The 13391-nt window shown below is 39.1% G+C and overlaps 1 protein-coding gene across 2 annotated transcripts; it reads right to left on the reverse strand.

The window, feature by feature from the left end:
- Positions 1–148: 148 nt before the first annotated feature.
- Positions 149–13274, reverse strand: EIF2AK1 (eukaryotic translation initiation factor 2 alpha kinase 1). Of its 2 annotated transcripts, none has more exons than XM_017813432.1 (15): positions 13174–13274; positions 12606–12764; positions 10725–10861; positions 10014–10045; positions 9467–9566; positions 8613–8693; positions 8112–8211; positions 6515–6566; positions 5458–5827; positions 4314–4425; positions 2905–3011; positions 1596–1716; positions 1406–1485; positions 799–1032; positions 149–354 (listed from the first exon to the last, which is right to left on the reverse strand). In XM_017813432.1, the coding sequence occupies exons 1-15, from the start codon at positions 13256–13258 to the stop codon at positions 232–234; spliced, it is 1893 nt and encodes a 630-aa protein (XP_017668921.1). In that variant the 5' UTR covers positions 13259–13274; the 3' UTR covers positions 149–231. The 2 variants fall into 2 exon arrangements, 1 of the variants encoding a protein (XP_017668921.1); XR_001874521.1 differs by having other exon boundaries at positions 266–354; positions 799–1028.
- Positions 13275–13391: the final 117 nt, after the last annotated feature.

Genomic DNA, 13391 nt, shown 5'->3' on the forward strand with positions numbered 1-13391 from the left:
TTTGTTAAATGATTTTAAGATATGTAAATTAGTCCTGTGTAAGTACAAGCTGTGCTCTTAATTTCTCCTGTGCAACATGAATCCTTTCTCTTGACCACAGCCTCCTGAACGAAGGCAGAAGGATGAAGACCTTTAAAGGACAGCAAAATGAAAATGCATTGAAATATTTTATGTAAAAAAGAGACATTTTATTTAACTTAGCAATATACAATAGATTAGTTCTTCCTGTACTCAAACAGGAGAGCCTAGTCTCATGTGTTCATCTTGCTCTTCAGAAAGGAGTCTTATTCTCTCCCTCAGCTTCTCTATTTCTTCCTCTTGCTGTCGCACCTTCTGTTGTAGGTTAGAAATAACCTGAAAATGAGAACCAGTTTACTTCAGCTAGAGCCAGGCAAGGATAAAGCCTTCCTCATCTGTTTGGATTGCATTTACAAACCACTACAGCCATATGCTGCAGCACCACAGCTACTCTGCACACTTGATACCACACCTTAGTCCACAAAGTAGTAGGACAAGGAAATGGAAAAATGATAAAACGATTCTGCAGATGTAATGAAAAGCTTTTGAAGCTTCTCTGACCTATAATAATACATCTCAACTGTCTAGTCTTCATAAAGTTACTGACAGTTAATAACCATTTATCTCACTGCAAGGACACCAGAAACATTAACACAGTGGCCTAAATAATCATGAAAAGTCTCAATCACACACACTGAAGTTCAAACAACTGTATCCAGGCAGGGATACAAAGGGCATTTCCTTTCCCCTGTGAGGGCTGAGGTTACTGGCATCACTTACATGATCTGTGGTGTGGAAGAGTTCACTGTCCCGAAGCTGAGCAGCAGTTGGTCTGTCTGTGGAGCTCTGACTGGTGAGGAGTTCCACATACTTGGCTTGAGTGGGCCATTGCTTGGAGAAAGTCTGAGGAATTTGGCCAGTCCTTAAATGTGTAAGAACAACTGTTCTTTCCATTTCTGTTCCAAATGGCTGGAAGAGTTCTAGCAGGATAACACCCATGCTGTACATGTCTGACTGGTAACAGAGTGAAGAGAAAGTTCTCTGGTAACTGCTATTTTCCTCATAAAAAAGTCATGATGTGAAAAAGTTTCACAACAATGAAGTTTGATGATGATAGGAAAAGTATTGTGATACTACTAAAGGAACACAAATTCAAACCTATAAAATATTCTCAAGCTGATATTAAAAACAATTTTTGCATTAATAGTAAACTAGAAGGCAATGTAGAAATCCATGTTTCAACAAAAACATTAGTAACAGTAGGAGGAATATTTATGTATTTACCAAATACTATGTATTTACCTACAGAAAGGTTTGATTTATTCCAATTATCTATCGTGTTAGTAGGAAAAAACCCAAACAAACCCACAAAAACAGAGCTCCCTACCTTGAAATCATAGTGAGATCCCTGCAGTTGTTCTGGTGAGGCATAGAGGCAAGTCCCCACTCCTGAAGTGTGTGTCAGTCCTTTAAAAAAGTCAATTTAGACTTAGCTAGTGCTGTTACCCTTTCACTTAAGTTTAATACTTATTGATTTTAATATAAACACTGAAGCTCATCAACCTTTTTTCTCTTACCATTTACCCTTTCTGTCTGAAACCACTGGTCTGCATCATCCCAAAGAAGGTCTTTGCAGGCTAATCCAAAGTCACCTATTTTTACCTGATAATCTGATCCATGTAGAAAGATATTTCTGGGCTACAAAACAAGACAGAGAACAATTTAAAAATATATCTATATAAAGAATTATGAAATTTCAGCTGTTTCAAAGTCTATAAAATCCAGTGTTTCACAAGTACAAGATAACTATTTAACACTTTGAGCAGTGAGAAAAAATAGTCACTGCTTATACCAAATAATGTGTTAGCAACACCATTTGGGCTGAAAGACCATGTATCTAGAATGATCTAGAAAAAAAAAAAAAGGAAAAAAAGCAAAGCAGGAAAACCCCAAAGATTTACTGGAGAGATAAAGTACTTTTTTTTCTCCAGCAAAAAATGGGAAATTAGCAGAACAGTAGTCAAACAGAAACAGGCAAGAATAGACAGGAAATTAGACAGAGTGATGTAGCAGAAGGATGACTAAACACCACTGGGCTAGACATGATGTAAAACAAAATACACTTTCCTGTGTGATAAGCACAGCTGCAATGTGCTGCTTGGTTCTGGAAAGCTGCCATGAAAAAAAGCCAAATTATGAGAGACTTGAGAGCTCTGAGAGGGAAAACTGAAATAGTCCTATTCATGTATTTTGGCTTTAGGACCACTAGGGATGAGAGGTGTCTAGAAAGAAAGACACTTGCTCAGGGGGCAGAAAGGAAATAGCTGATCTTCTGTTTAAGTGTAAAGTAGATGTGAATCCCCACTCTTCACTTCTTCAATGCAATTTCTTCTATTTAAAAGATGCAGTACTTCTGAACAAGTTCCTGGGCTTCTCATATTCACTGAAGTAAAGACATGATCCAGGATACCCATCCACTGGACCTCTGTCCTCAGCAACTCACATGCTGAAAGACTTTCCTGGAGTATTATCACAGAAATTACTGTCTCTGCAAGGTATCTGCAAAATCACCATTAGGGGAATGTGTGGTGAAAACAATGAGCACTGGCTCAAAACCAGGCTCACAGGAACTCTATGGAATTCTGGAATTCTTTATACAACTACCAGGACTTCAGACATTTCCACACTTTAATCATAATCCTCTTGTAAGTCAATGTAATCGAGTATGGTACTGCTTTAGAGGAGATAGTGTATTTTTCCATATGTAACAACTAAATTCTTAAGAGCCCAGGCCATGTCCAATGCAATATGAAGTTGCTTTCACTCTCCCATAATGTGAGTTACCTTTGTTTTCTTCAAACTCAAGTAATAATTTGATGAACTTACTTTAATGTCTCGATGCATCACCCCCATGCTGTGGATGTAGCAAACTCCTTCTACTAACTGTTGAAAAATTTTCATTGTCCAGGGGACATCCACGAGCTGGTATGGACCTTAAAACAATTGACATTATTTCAGCTAATTGTACCGTGTTATCTACGTTTATGGTGGTATGTCCTGTTGAATTCTGTTTATTTATGCTGTGGAATAAATTTTCAACAGAATGAGCATATTTTAAATATGGATTTTCCTTTTTGCATCCTAATCCTTCTGCTGTTGTGCTGCCCTCTGAAATTCCCAATCTCCTCTGGCTGTAGCTGTCCTTAATGAACTTGGCATCTCATTGTTTTTATCATTTCCCACATTACTGTTTTATTAAACTATGTTGTCTTCCTGCTCTGATGACCCACATCTAACGTGTCTGTTGTCCCTTTGAGCACTCACCATTTACTCACACTTGGATTTCTGTCTCTTCATGTCTAACCTGGGGTAACATTCACTTTTCCTCTCCTGTCACCCATGAAAGTGTGTGAAAACGGTGTTTTGCAAGGGCAAATGCCCTAAATAATTCTGTCATTTCCTGATCAGGAACATCATCTTTTAGCTCACAAAGGCTAAAAGCCTATGACTACAGGAGAGATTAGTGGAAATCAGCCCATAGTTCACTGGTAAACCTGACTCCATGGCTGAAGAGAAGAACAGATTTATCTCAATAGTGATTAAAACTAAGATGAAACATTAATCATGCACTTCATGTTTTACAATCTGTTACACACGTGCTTTTTTTATACAGCCACCCCAGGGAATGGAACATGTCTCTAATGCTTTAAGAGCATTAGACTTGTTCTTCCAAATGTCAACAGTTATTGGTGCTTGCTTGGTATCAGGGCCTGAGAACTCCCCTGGGACTCAGGCAAAGTACATGAGAGCCTTTAGACCTACTACAAATTAGCCTGCATAGCATTTTTTATTCTTGGGAAGAAACTTTTAAGTTTGTTGTAACCTGTCAGGATCAAATAATGTATTTGTATTTTCCACAGCAGACAAATTAGCCTTAAAACAGCTGAGAAAAAAGTAGATTCTGTCAATAAAAAAAAACTATTCCAAAAAAGGAGTATTGCCCAGACACTGATCTCCCCAGATACCAACTATGCCTCAGGCACAGAGTCATGCTTTTTTGAAGAGTTGTCTAAAACTCGGGAATTTAAATCCTTTTACCAACATCCATCACACAGAAATTCAATACAAGCTGCTACTTGATTAAGTGACTAAAGCACCTCATGATGAAGATCTGTATTATGAGCTGCTGAAGTAAAATAAAATCAGGCAACTGGACTTCCAATGACCAAAAAAACCCAAGTAATTATGTGCTTTACAATGAATAAGTAAATTTTCAGGACAGGGATGAATCTTACTGGAATTTTCCTCTGTTCTCTTGTTGCATCTTTTATTACGGTCAACAATCCAATCCCACAAGGACAGTTCACACAACTGCATTTGTATATAAAGCATCAAACGATACTCCACCTAAGAGAAAAATAATGGGCCATGATTTTGCCACTGTAATATGAACAATATTTCCTTAGTTATAGTCTTTAAAGCTAATAAACCCAACAGTTATTAAAAATCCCCTCAAGAACCAGACACTGAAATGATATCAAGTACAGTATTACTAAACTACTGCATTCAAGAAGCAGATGCAACAATGCTGTCTGGTTTTGGGTTTTTTTGCTTTGTTCCTCAAATTTTAACAATTTTATATGATAAAAGCTAACAAAACTGCCAGATACATATTTTAATATTCAAATTGGAGTTTAAATACTTCTAGATATACTGAACAGAGGTTCATTCCAACTTGATAGTATAAAATACTATAAAATAGAAAAAAAACCCCAAACAATTAACTTCTTGATATGAAATCATAGAATTGTTTAGGTTGGTCCAACCATCTTCACCATGAATATGTAGCTTAGTTTCTGATAATGTACCAGTTCATCTGATAACCTGGACAACTCAAGCAGACACCTTTAAAACTGGATTTTTTGCAAGAGGGAACTCCAAACTGTAGCAGAAGCTTGAAACAGTCCAGAGCTGGTTGTGTTACACAAAACAGATCAGCATGGTATAAATGCTAACAGAGTTTTATAAGCACAGGCCATTCCCTGCCCAAAGCTGCTTTTCTCTTTTTCACATGTACCCCTACACTGTATGGGCACCACATGGCACACAGACACTTCCACCAATAACACCTGCATGAGCCATCGTTGCTGAATGCTGAAGTTTGATGGGGCTGTTTTATGCAGCAGTAGTATTTTTTTATTCATGTAGGTACTTTAAAATGACTCAAGATGACTAACACATGGAAACTTTCTCATACATGCTGAGTTTTGCCAGCTCCTCTGGTCAGCTTCCTTGTCATGGTGTTTGTTACCCACTGAACTTTTGGCTCTCACCCTTTCACATTTATCATTATAAATCATTCCACTGTCTACCAAACTGCTTTACAAACATCACTTAATTAGACAGCAGGTAAGTATATTTAAAGAGAACTGTATTTACCTCAAACTCTCCACAGAGAGCTACATCATTCTTGGAGCATTCCTCAGCACAGGACTGATTTTCCGTGCCAGCATTTTGATCCACACTGGAATGAGGTCCCCGTGTGGAATGATTTTTCACATCACTTGACATACTGCTAACATTATTTACAGAGTCCTCTGGTAATTCTATGGAAAATTCACATTTCTTTGGTTTCACAGACTCTTTACTGTTGCTGTTTGTAAAATCATTCCTTTCGTCTATATTTTGCACCGATTCGCTCCCCAGATTTCTGAGACTGGTACTGTCACAGGACTTCTCTCCTTGTGAAGTAAGGTCAGCAAAGATTATTGAACTGTCACTTTCCACACTCTGAATGTGACAGTGATCACTGAAAATAAAAAAGGGAGAAAAATCCAAATAAGTACAGAGTTTCATACCATCTATTGTCATACACCATACTGAAAACTTTTCTTTTTTGTAATTGCAAACTGCACTCCCAAGTAAAGAGTTCAGCTGCTTCCCCACATAAAACTCCAGGATTACATACTTGGCAGTGCAGGTTCCAGCCACTGTAATACCTTCCCCCAGCAGGGATTTGTGACAGCTGACCCAGACAGCTCTGTGTCCCAGAGACAGTCCTGGCACACAGCATTCACTGGACACGCACGAGGCAGCTCCAGCCCTTTGAATTTAGGAAGTTACACTCTATTCCTCACACAATTCCATCTCCTCACTGGAAGGGCTCACCACACTTCTGGGAAGCAGAAGGCCCCATCACTCCAATATGACCCCACAGCACTAATCACTGTTTCTGACTGGCACAGAACCTTTGAAGTGAACTGGAAGCCCAGTGCTACATCCTGGCACTCAGAAGCTGAGAGAGCCAAAGGAGGCAGAAGTATCTTCAGCTTATGCAACAAGAAGACAAACACTGACAAAGATAATTCTGACTTTTTTAGTTATAATTTGGAAGCAAAAAGCACTATATGCTGAACTCTGTAGACTTTTAACGTTACTTAAAAAGAAGGCTTTTGTTACAGTCAAATACATTACCACTGAGATTTGTAATACTCACTTGCTACTCTCTTGCTCCAAGGATAACGGCACCAACTCCATTATTGTTTTAGCTGTTGGATGAAAAGATAAATATGGTATTTTATAAAATAAAAAATGTATGTATATATTTACTAAAAATTAGCATTTAAGCTACAGCATTTTACTGAATTTAACTTTGTTACCTGTAGATACCTCTAGATTACCTCTATTTCTGCTGCTGCAAAAGGTACTTGATAAGTCAACTAAGAAGAAACCCTAATATGTATTTAATTTCTCTTTAAATGAAAATATACGTTGAACAAAGTCACCAAAAGGGTTGTACTGGGCTCTCAGATATTTACTTAGATTGCACCTTTAAAAAGTCATCCTGTTCAAAATAAGGCTTATATGACACAGCTAAAGAAGCAGCTCCACAAGGCCACAGCCTTCACATCATGCTGCTGCTGTTTTGAAGACACTTGATATTTGGGAAATAATTTTCATTAAAATGGTATTTTTATGTGAACAAGATGGGTTTTTTAGCACACTGAAGCAAATATAAAAACACCAATCTTGTAAGACAAGGAAAACCACTAAGTACCACAGAGCTCACCTACAGATCTCATTATGTACTTACATTATCACCACTAAATACTTGTGAAGGATCCCTAGCACTAAACAGTTGCATCTTTTGAGATTCTCCAGATCATTGGTTAAGAAATTTTGCCTGTTTTACTATAAACTTCCTATGCATTTTCTTCTGTGGTTATAGCTGGCTGGGCAACAAGTCACTGACTTGGAAAGCAATAAAGCCATACAGAGCACAACCAAACCTCCCACTAAGAGAGGATCAAAGATTTAACTGCTCAAGGCATTCAGGGAAAGGACAAGAAAGGGACCAATGGATTAGGGCTGCAAAGGGACTAAAGCACGGAATGTGGAGAGCTGAGAACAAAGAAACTGAAGAGAAGAAAAAGGAGACCGAGAAGGTGCAAAATGAACACAAAAGTAGGTAAATTCTCAACAGTTACAGACAGGAGCTGATACACAAAAAGATCTGGTTGCTCTGTCAGTGAAACACAATTCATCAAATTTAAAAACTCTTATGTGTAAAGCAAAGTAGGAGTTTAGGTTTGGGTTTTTTTCCAGATAGCAAGAGAAGCACAGAGGGAGATTTATTCTAGTTTTGCTACAACTCTGCAGCTTCAAAACATGGTAGCTTCAAAACATTTGTGATTTTTTTTTTTCTCCTATTCATCACTTTCCCCCCAATATCTGAAGTGGCTCATTGCCCAGTATCCATTCACTTGTCAACTCACTACTTCTTGCCTTAAAAGGTTTAATGGCATTGCACTGAACTTCACACAACTTTAAAATCCTCCTCATATATTATCAGAAGTCAAGCTAATACTTCCAAGTTCCAAATTCACCATTAAGCAACAGATATGCTATTTGGTAAGGAGGGATTGAAGTGCATAGATGGACCTGGTGATCGATCACCTCTAATTTTCCTTTCTTATGTTTTTTTTAACGAGGGGGAAAAATAGTTATTTTATCAGACAAGGTATACTCTCCTGCAAATAACAGCACAGAGGTTGTAAGATGCAAGCAAGAATTACACAGTATGCTGTACTTGCCTTTTGGATGTACTGTTTGGACTTGTTCCATCCAAGCAGTGTGGTAGCCTACAATACTGGGATGCTGCAGCCCAGCCAGCACTTTAACTTCTCGTAGCACCTAAAAAGACCATAAAAACCCCCAGTGTGACAGTTCTGAGTGCTTAGTAAACACAAAAGATAACAAGAAAATAACAGTTTTTCACAGAGGAAGAACAGATAACATTATTACAGTAACAGAGAAAATCTGGAAGCTTTAAAATGAACTGTGATTTTCGTGGTCGCAGAGATGATCAAATTAAAGTAATTAATATGCTTCTTTTAATGGACTTAAATAGGTGTCATTTAATTTTTTAAGTAGGCATTGAACAGGGTCAAACCTTTAGAAACCCAGAATGCATAAAAAATTGTATTAACATTTTTAATGTTTTGGGAAATACTAACTGCATTAATAAATTACATCAGAACAAGCTACAACCAACAAGGAGTTACAACAGGGACAAAACACAGAAAGAAGAATACCTTCATGCAATCTCTTCTTGTAGCCTTCTTAATTTTAATTTTTTTAATAGCATAGAACTGACCATCTAACTTGTTTCTGACCTGAAATACAATTGCAATAGAACAAAATTAGATGTTAACGTGTTTAGATTAATTAATTAAATCCTTTAGAACCTACTACTGTCTAAAAATTAATTTCTGCACTCCGTTGATAGGGAGCCTCACCTCTATCAGAGAATGAAACTGGGTTTAGGTCCCAGCTGGGTAAGATAAGGATACTGTACTGTTGTCTTCTTTGAGGACTGCAAACATCTAATCCAACCTTTGTGAAATATATACCCTTGCAGCTATCTTTCCATTAATTAAAAAATACTGACAGGTCCTGATAGCTGCTTAAACAGCTATCAGGACACAACTGTCCTTTACATATGGCATGTACCACATGGGGAACCTCAGGCTGGCCATATACTACAAATATTTAACACACTTCAACACTGGGTTGGACAGTTTACGCTCATTTTAAGCTGATTTTTTTCAAGCAGCCACAACTGAAGCATTGGGGTGTGCAGACTAATCAGTTCCTGAGGCTGTTTAAAGTTAATATATCACAGTATTTCACATGTGAAATAAGGAGCTTTCATTCACTTTAAAAGAGTCAGAATACACACAGTAGAGCATCTGATATATCCTGCTTCTGCCAAACTGAAAACTAACCACAGCTGAGCATCTTTTGAAAGGAAACACCAACTTCCTTCCAAGGTGCAGATTTGCAACTCTTCTATTCAAAAAAACCACTACAGCCAAAACAGTAACTCTAAATTCCAAATTAAAACTAGATATAAACAGATCAGTTATAAATGGGAGGTAAAGAATACCTTGTATACTTTGCCATATCCTCCTTTTCCCAGCCTTGCAACCTCATCAAATTCATTCAAGTATCGTGAAGTCTGTGCTTCAAAGTGAACTTCTTTTTCCCTAATCAGAAAAAGTTAGGCTGCATTAAACTAAATTACAACCTGTAAGTAAGGTAAAGGTGTACACATTCTAGAAATACTATACAATTATGAAACCTGACATTATCATTCTGTACCAGTCACTGTTTCAGTGAATACTGAAAACCAGCAGACTGCAAGAGTGTGCACATGTGCTACAAACTCACCTTCTGTGTTAACAGAAGTATTCAGAATGTTTGTTTTACATTTAGGTCTGATAAATCTTGTTTTCCTGAATGGTGGCACCGAATGTAAGAGTTGTACTGAAGGAGGAATTTTCATCAGATAATTTTGAAAATTTGGACAGATTTTTACTTTTTTTTCCTATGTTTCAGAGCCAAAACATGAAATGCAGTATTAATTAAATTCAGAGCGAAACACAGAACTTTAGGGAGGGAGTTTAGTATTTCTACATGCTTTGAATACATACCCAATTGCATGAAGCTCTCTGTTATCCAGTTCCTATGAAACAACAAAATCCAACATGAAGATGTGCCATACAGAAAGAATAAATCTATTGTGCCACCAGCACAGACAGCTTAATCAAAACAGAAACTACAACCATGTTCTTACAAGAAAATGAGGTTACTGACAGCCATTCACATGCTGCAGAGAAAGCTTCACCAAATTAAAGTATTATTATCCCACTGGTAATCTGTTAACATCTCTCTGCTAGAGAGATTACTGCCCTCTCAGAGTTCTGCTGGCAAACAGGATAAAACCAGGGCTCTAAAATGTGCTTAAGACAAAATTAACTAGCTTAGGTCGAGCAGCAAGAGAAGCAAACTGGTCTGATTCAGCCTGAAGGACAGTACACAAATTATGCCCTCCACTAATGTAAATACAAGGGTGTTAACAAAACCAACAGTTTAAAGTTGAAAATGGGTGTCTGTCCGTTGTCAAAAAAAAGCTGTAGCAATACTTAAAACACCTTGCCTGTGCTTATAAACATTTTAACTACTTTTTTAAGGGTACAAAATATTGCTGGCTTCAAAAACTTTGGTTTGCACCAACAGAACCAGAACATGCCATCCCAAACAACTCTGTGTAATTACTAAAACGACCCAATCCATTATTAAAAGAACCCCCGAACAAAAGCTCCTTAATGCAGAGGTTGCCAAAGACGTGTAACAAAGCTTACCCCGTTAAGTATTTGTTGATTAGCTGCTTTCATCAGCTCAGTAATGGCTCTATTGTGCTGCAGTCTTACAGTACTAAATTCATCACAGAAGGCAAAAGGAGAGAGCAGCCCTGTTCTTGTGAAAGCCTGCCGAAGTACTGCACAAAGGAACAGAGAAAGGTCAGAGACACATTAAAGAAAGCCTGCCAATAAGACCATGTAAATGAGAAACTTTATTGGAAAGGTAACACATCTGAAAAACTGAACGGTCCCTCCTACTCTAATGCTGGTTCCGTACTCTTTGCAATAAAAACTAATTAAATCCACAGTCGAGCTGCTCTCTGGGAATTCCTTTGCATTTGCCAAGCCCTTCAGGGTCATAACTGCATCTCGTTTTCTTCCTCATTTCAGCTGATGAATTATACAAACATCCACCCCTTCACTTACATTTTACTTTTGGACTAATTTTTATCAGTGAAAAGAAAAAATTCAAAGCAGGTTCATCAATTAAAATGACTCATTTATAATCAAAAGTGGTAACGTCAAGATTTTCTGATTCCCATCCAAACCCACAGACGTGTGCACATCCTCATAATAAAGAATGAAGTCACTCCCTTTTACCACCACCCCAAGCACCTCATCTTTCTAAGTTGGGGTAAAACAACTGTGACACAAAAAACCCTAACAAATGCTGGAGATGGGTGCAACTGCAAAGATGCTACAAAAAGGTAGTTAAAGTTTTAGGATTTCCAAGGTCTTAAAACAAGCCTGCTCATAAGAGTTTTTTCAGGTGTTTCTTTGGTACCAGTATTTCACAAATCAGCCTATTATTTGATCTTTTAAAGGAGATAAAGTGTATGGGAAGTGAACCTGCAAGAAATCGGGAATTTTGCTACACAAGCCTTACGGAGACAGTCACACACACTAGAGAAGTGGGAAAATCCCACCCACGAGAACATGAATACACCAGGCAAAACCACAAACCAGATACAACTACTGGAGTATGGGTTTCTCTTATTCATAGAATTTAAACTACCTGGGAAATAGGTTTAAATTATACCAATGGAGGAATGTAATTTTCCATATATAAGTACACATAGGCAGCTACACACTTTAGAAGATGCCCAGGTTGTTTTTTATTGTTCCACTCACAAAAGGAGGAATTTTGGTAGGGTTTCTTTCTCAGATATTTCTTTGTTTGGTAAATACTAAGACCCAGGGCCAAACATCTACATCAGACTTCTAGAACAAAAAAAACCTACAGTTGTCTGTACTGTTGTTACTGGATGTTATAAATGGCTTCAATTTCAACTATGAACTATGAGATTTTATTTTCTACAGTCATGTACAGCAATGAGAAAAACCTTAGACATTGTTTCTCAAATGCATTAAGTCTATGCCTAAATGAACATAACACTCAAGGTAAGTCACACACCAAGAAGGCAGGTTTTAAAAGTAAAAGATGCGACCTCCCTGAATGAAAAAGACTTTTCGGCAAAATAAAGGATTTTCCCAGAATACAATTCTGAAAAACTTACTGAAGACTATGCTACAGCTAATTATTTATAAATATTTTTATTAAATTCCTTTTCTACCTCTGTTTTTAGATCACATTTAACAGTTACATAATTTACACTGCTGCCCTTCTCATGATGCAACTCACATGATCGTTACAACTGTCTGATCCTTACAACTGCAGCAATATTCTGTTACTGTTTTCAAAATAAGACAAGTTGTCATTCCCAATTAAATTGATTCAGGCTATTCATCCTCTTCACAGAATTACTCTTGTCCCAATGGGATGAAACCTACAGCTTTGTATTGATATAACACTGCAGTTCTGCACAGAAGGATATTGCTGTAAGGCAGTTTAAGGGACAGGAAGGAACTACTCTTACTAACTTCGGAACAAACACCTCGAATGTACGGGGTTGTGCGTGTACATGTGGCAGAGATGCTCCAGCAGCGACACAAGCAGCAGCTGGTTTTGGATGGTCGAAGTGAACTTCACGAACTTTTGCGACCCGTTTGCAACTCGCAGCTCCGCCGGCACATCGGACTCTGGAAGGCGACAGTCAGACGAATGAACTTAGGTCTCGGTACACGCCTATTGACCTAAACATCCAAACAACCTACAACCCACAACAGCTTCAACACAACCCCGGCTCACAAAAGAGGCACCACGTGAGCTGCCACTGAGCGAGTCGGTTAAAAAGCTAATTAGGAAGCCAATTAATTTTTCTAAGCATGCACGGAAAGCAGCTGCCCGGGGAGGACGAGGCGCTCCGTGCCCGGAGAGGGGGAGCTCGCCCCGCGACCGCAGGGCAGGGCCTGCCCGCTCTTGCATCACCCTCAGAGCGCAGGGGAAGGCGGCGGCTCCACGCTCCTGCCCGCCCCGCCAGCCGGGGGGAGCCAGGGCAAAAGGCCGCCCTCCCCGCTACCCCCCAGGGCCGCCCCCGGCCCCGCTTACCATCAAAACGCGGCTCCGGGCTCTCCTCAGGGAACTCGATGGCGGGCGGCGCCCGCAGAGCCGCGGCCCTCCCGCCCCGCCACATGCCGGGCACCGCGGGGCCCTCCGCTCTGCGCGGCGGGGCCCGCCCGCCTTCCCCGGGGGAGGCCAAGGGGGCCGGGCCAGCCCTTATGGCCGCTCTTTGAGCTCGGAGCGATAAAACATGAACCGGAGGGACA

The sequence above is a fragment of the Lepidothrix coronata genome, unplaced genomic scaffold (assembly GCF_001604755.1).
Source record: "Lepidothrix coronata isolate B3197 unplaced genomic scaffold, Lepidothrix_coronata-1.0 Scaffold41, whole genome shotgun sequence".
NCBI classification, from domain to species: Eukaryota; Metazoa; Chordata; class Aves; order Passeriformes; family Pipridae; genus Lepidothrix; species Lepidothrix coronata.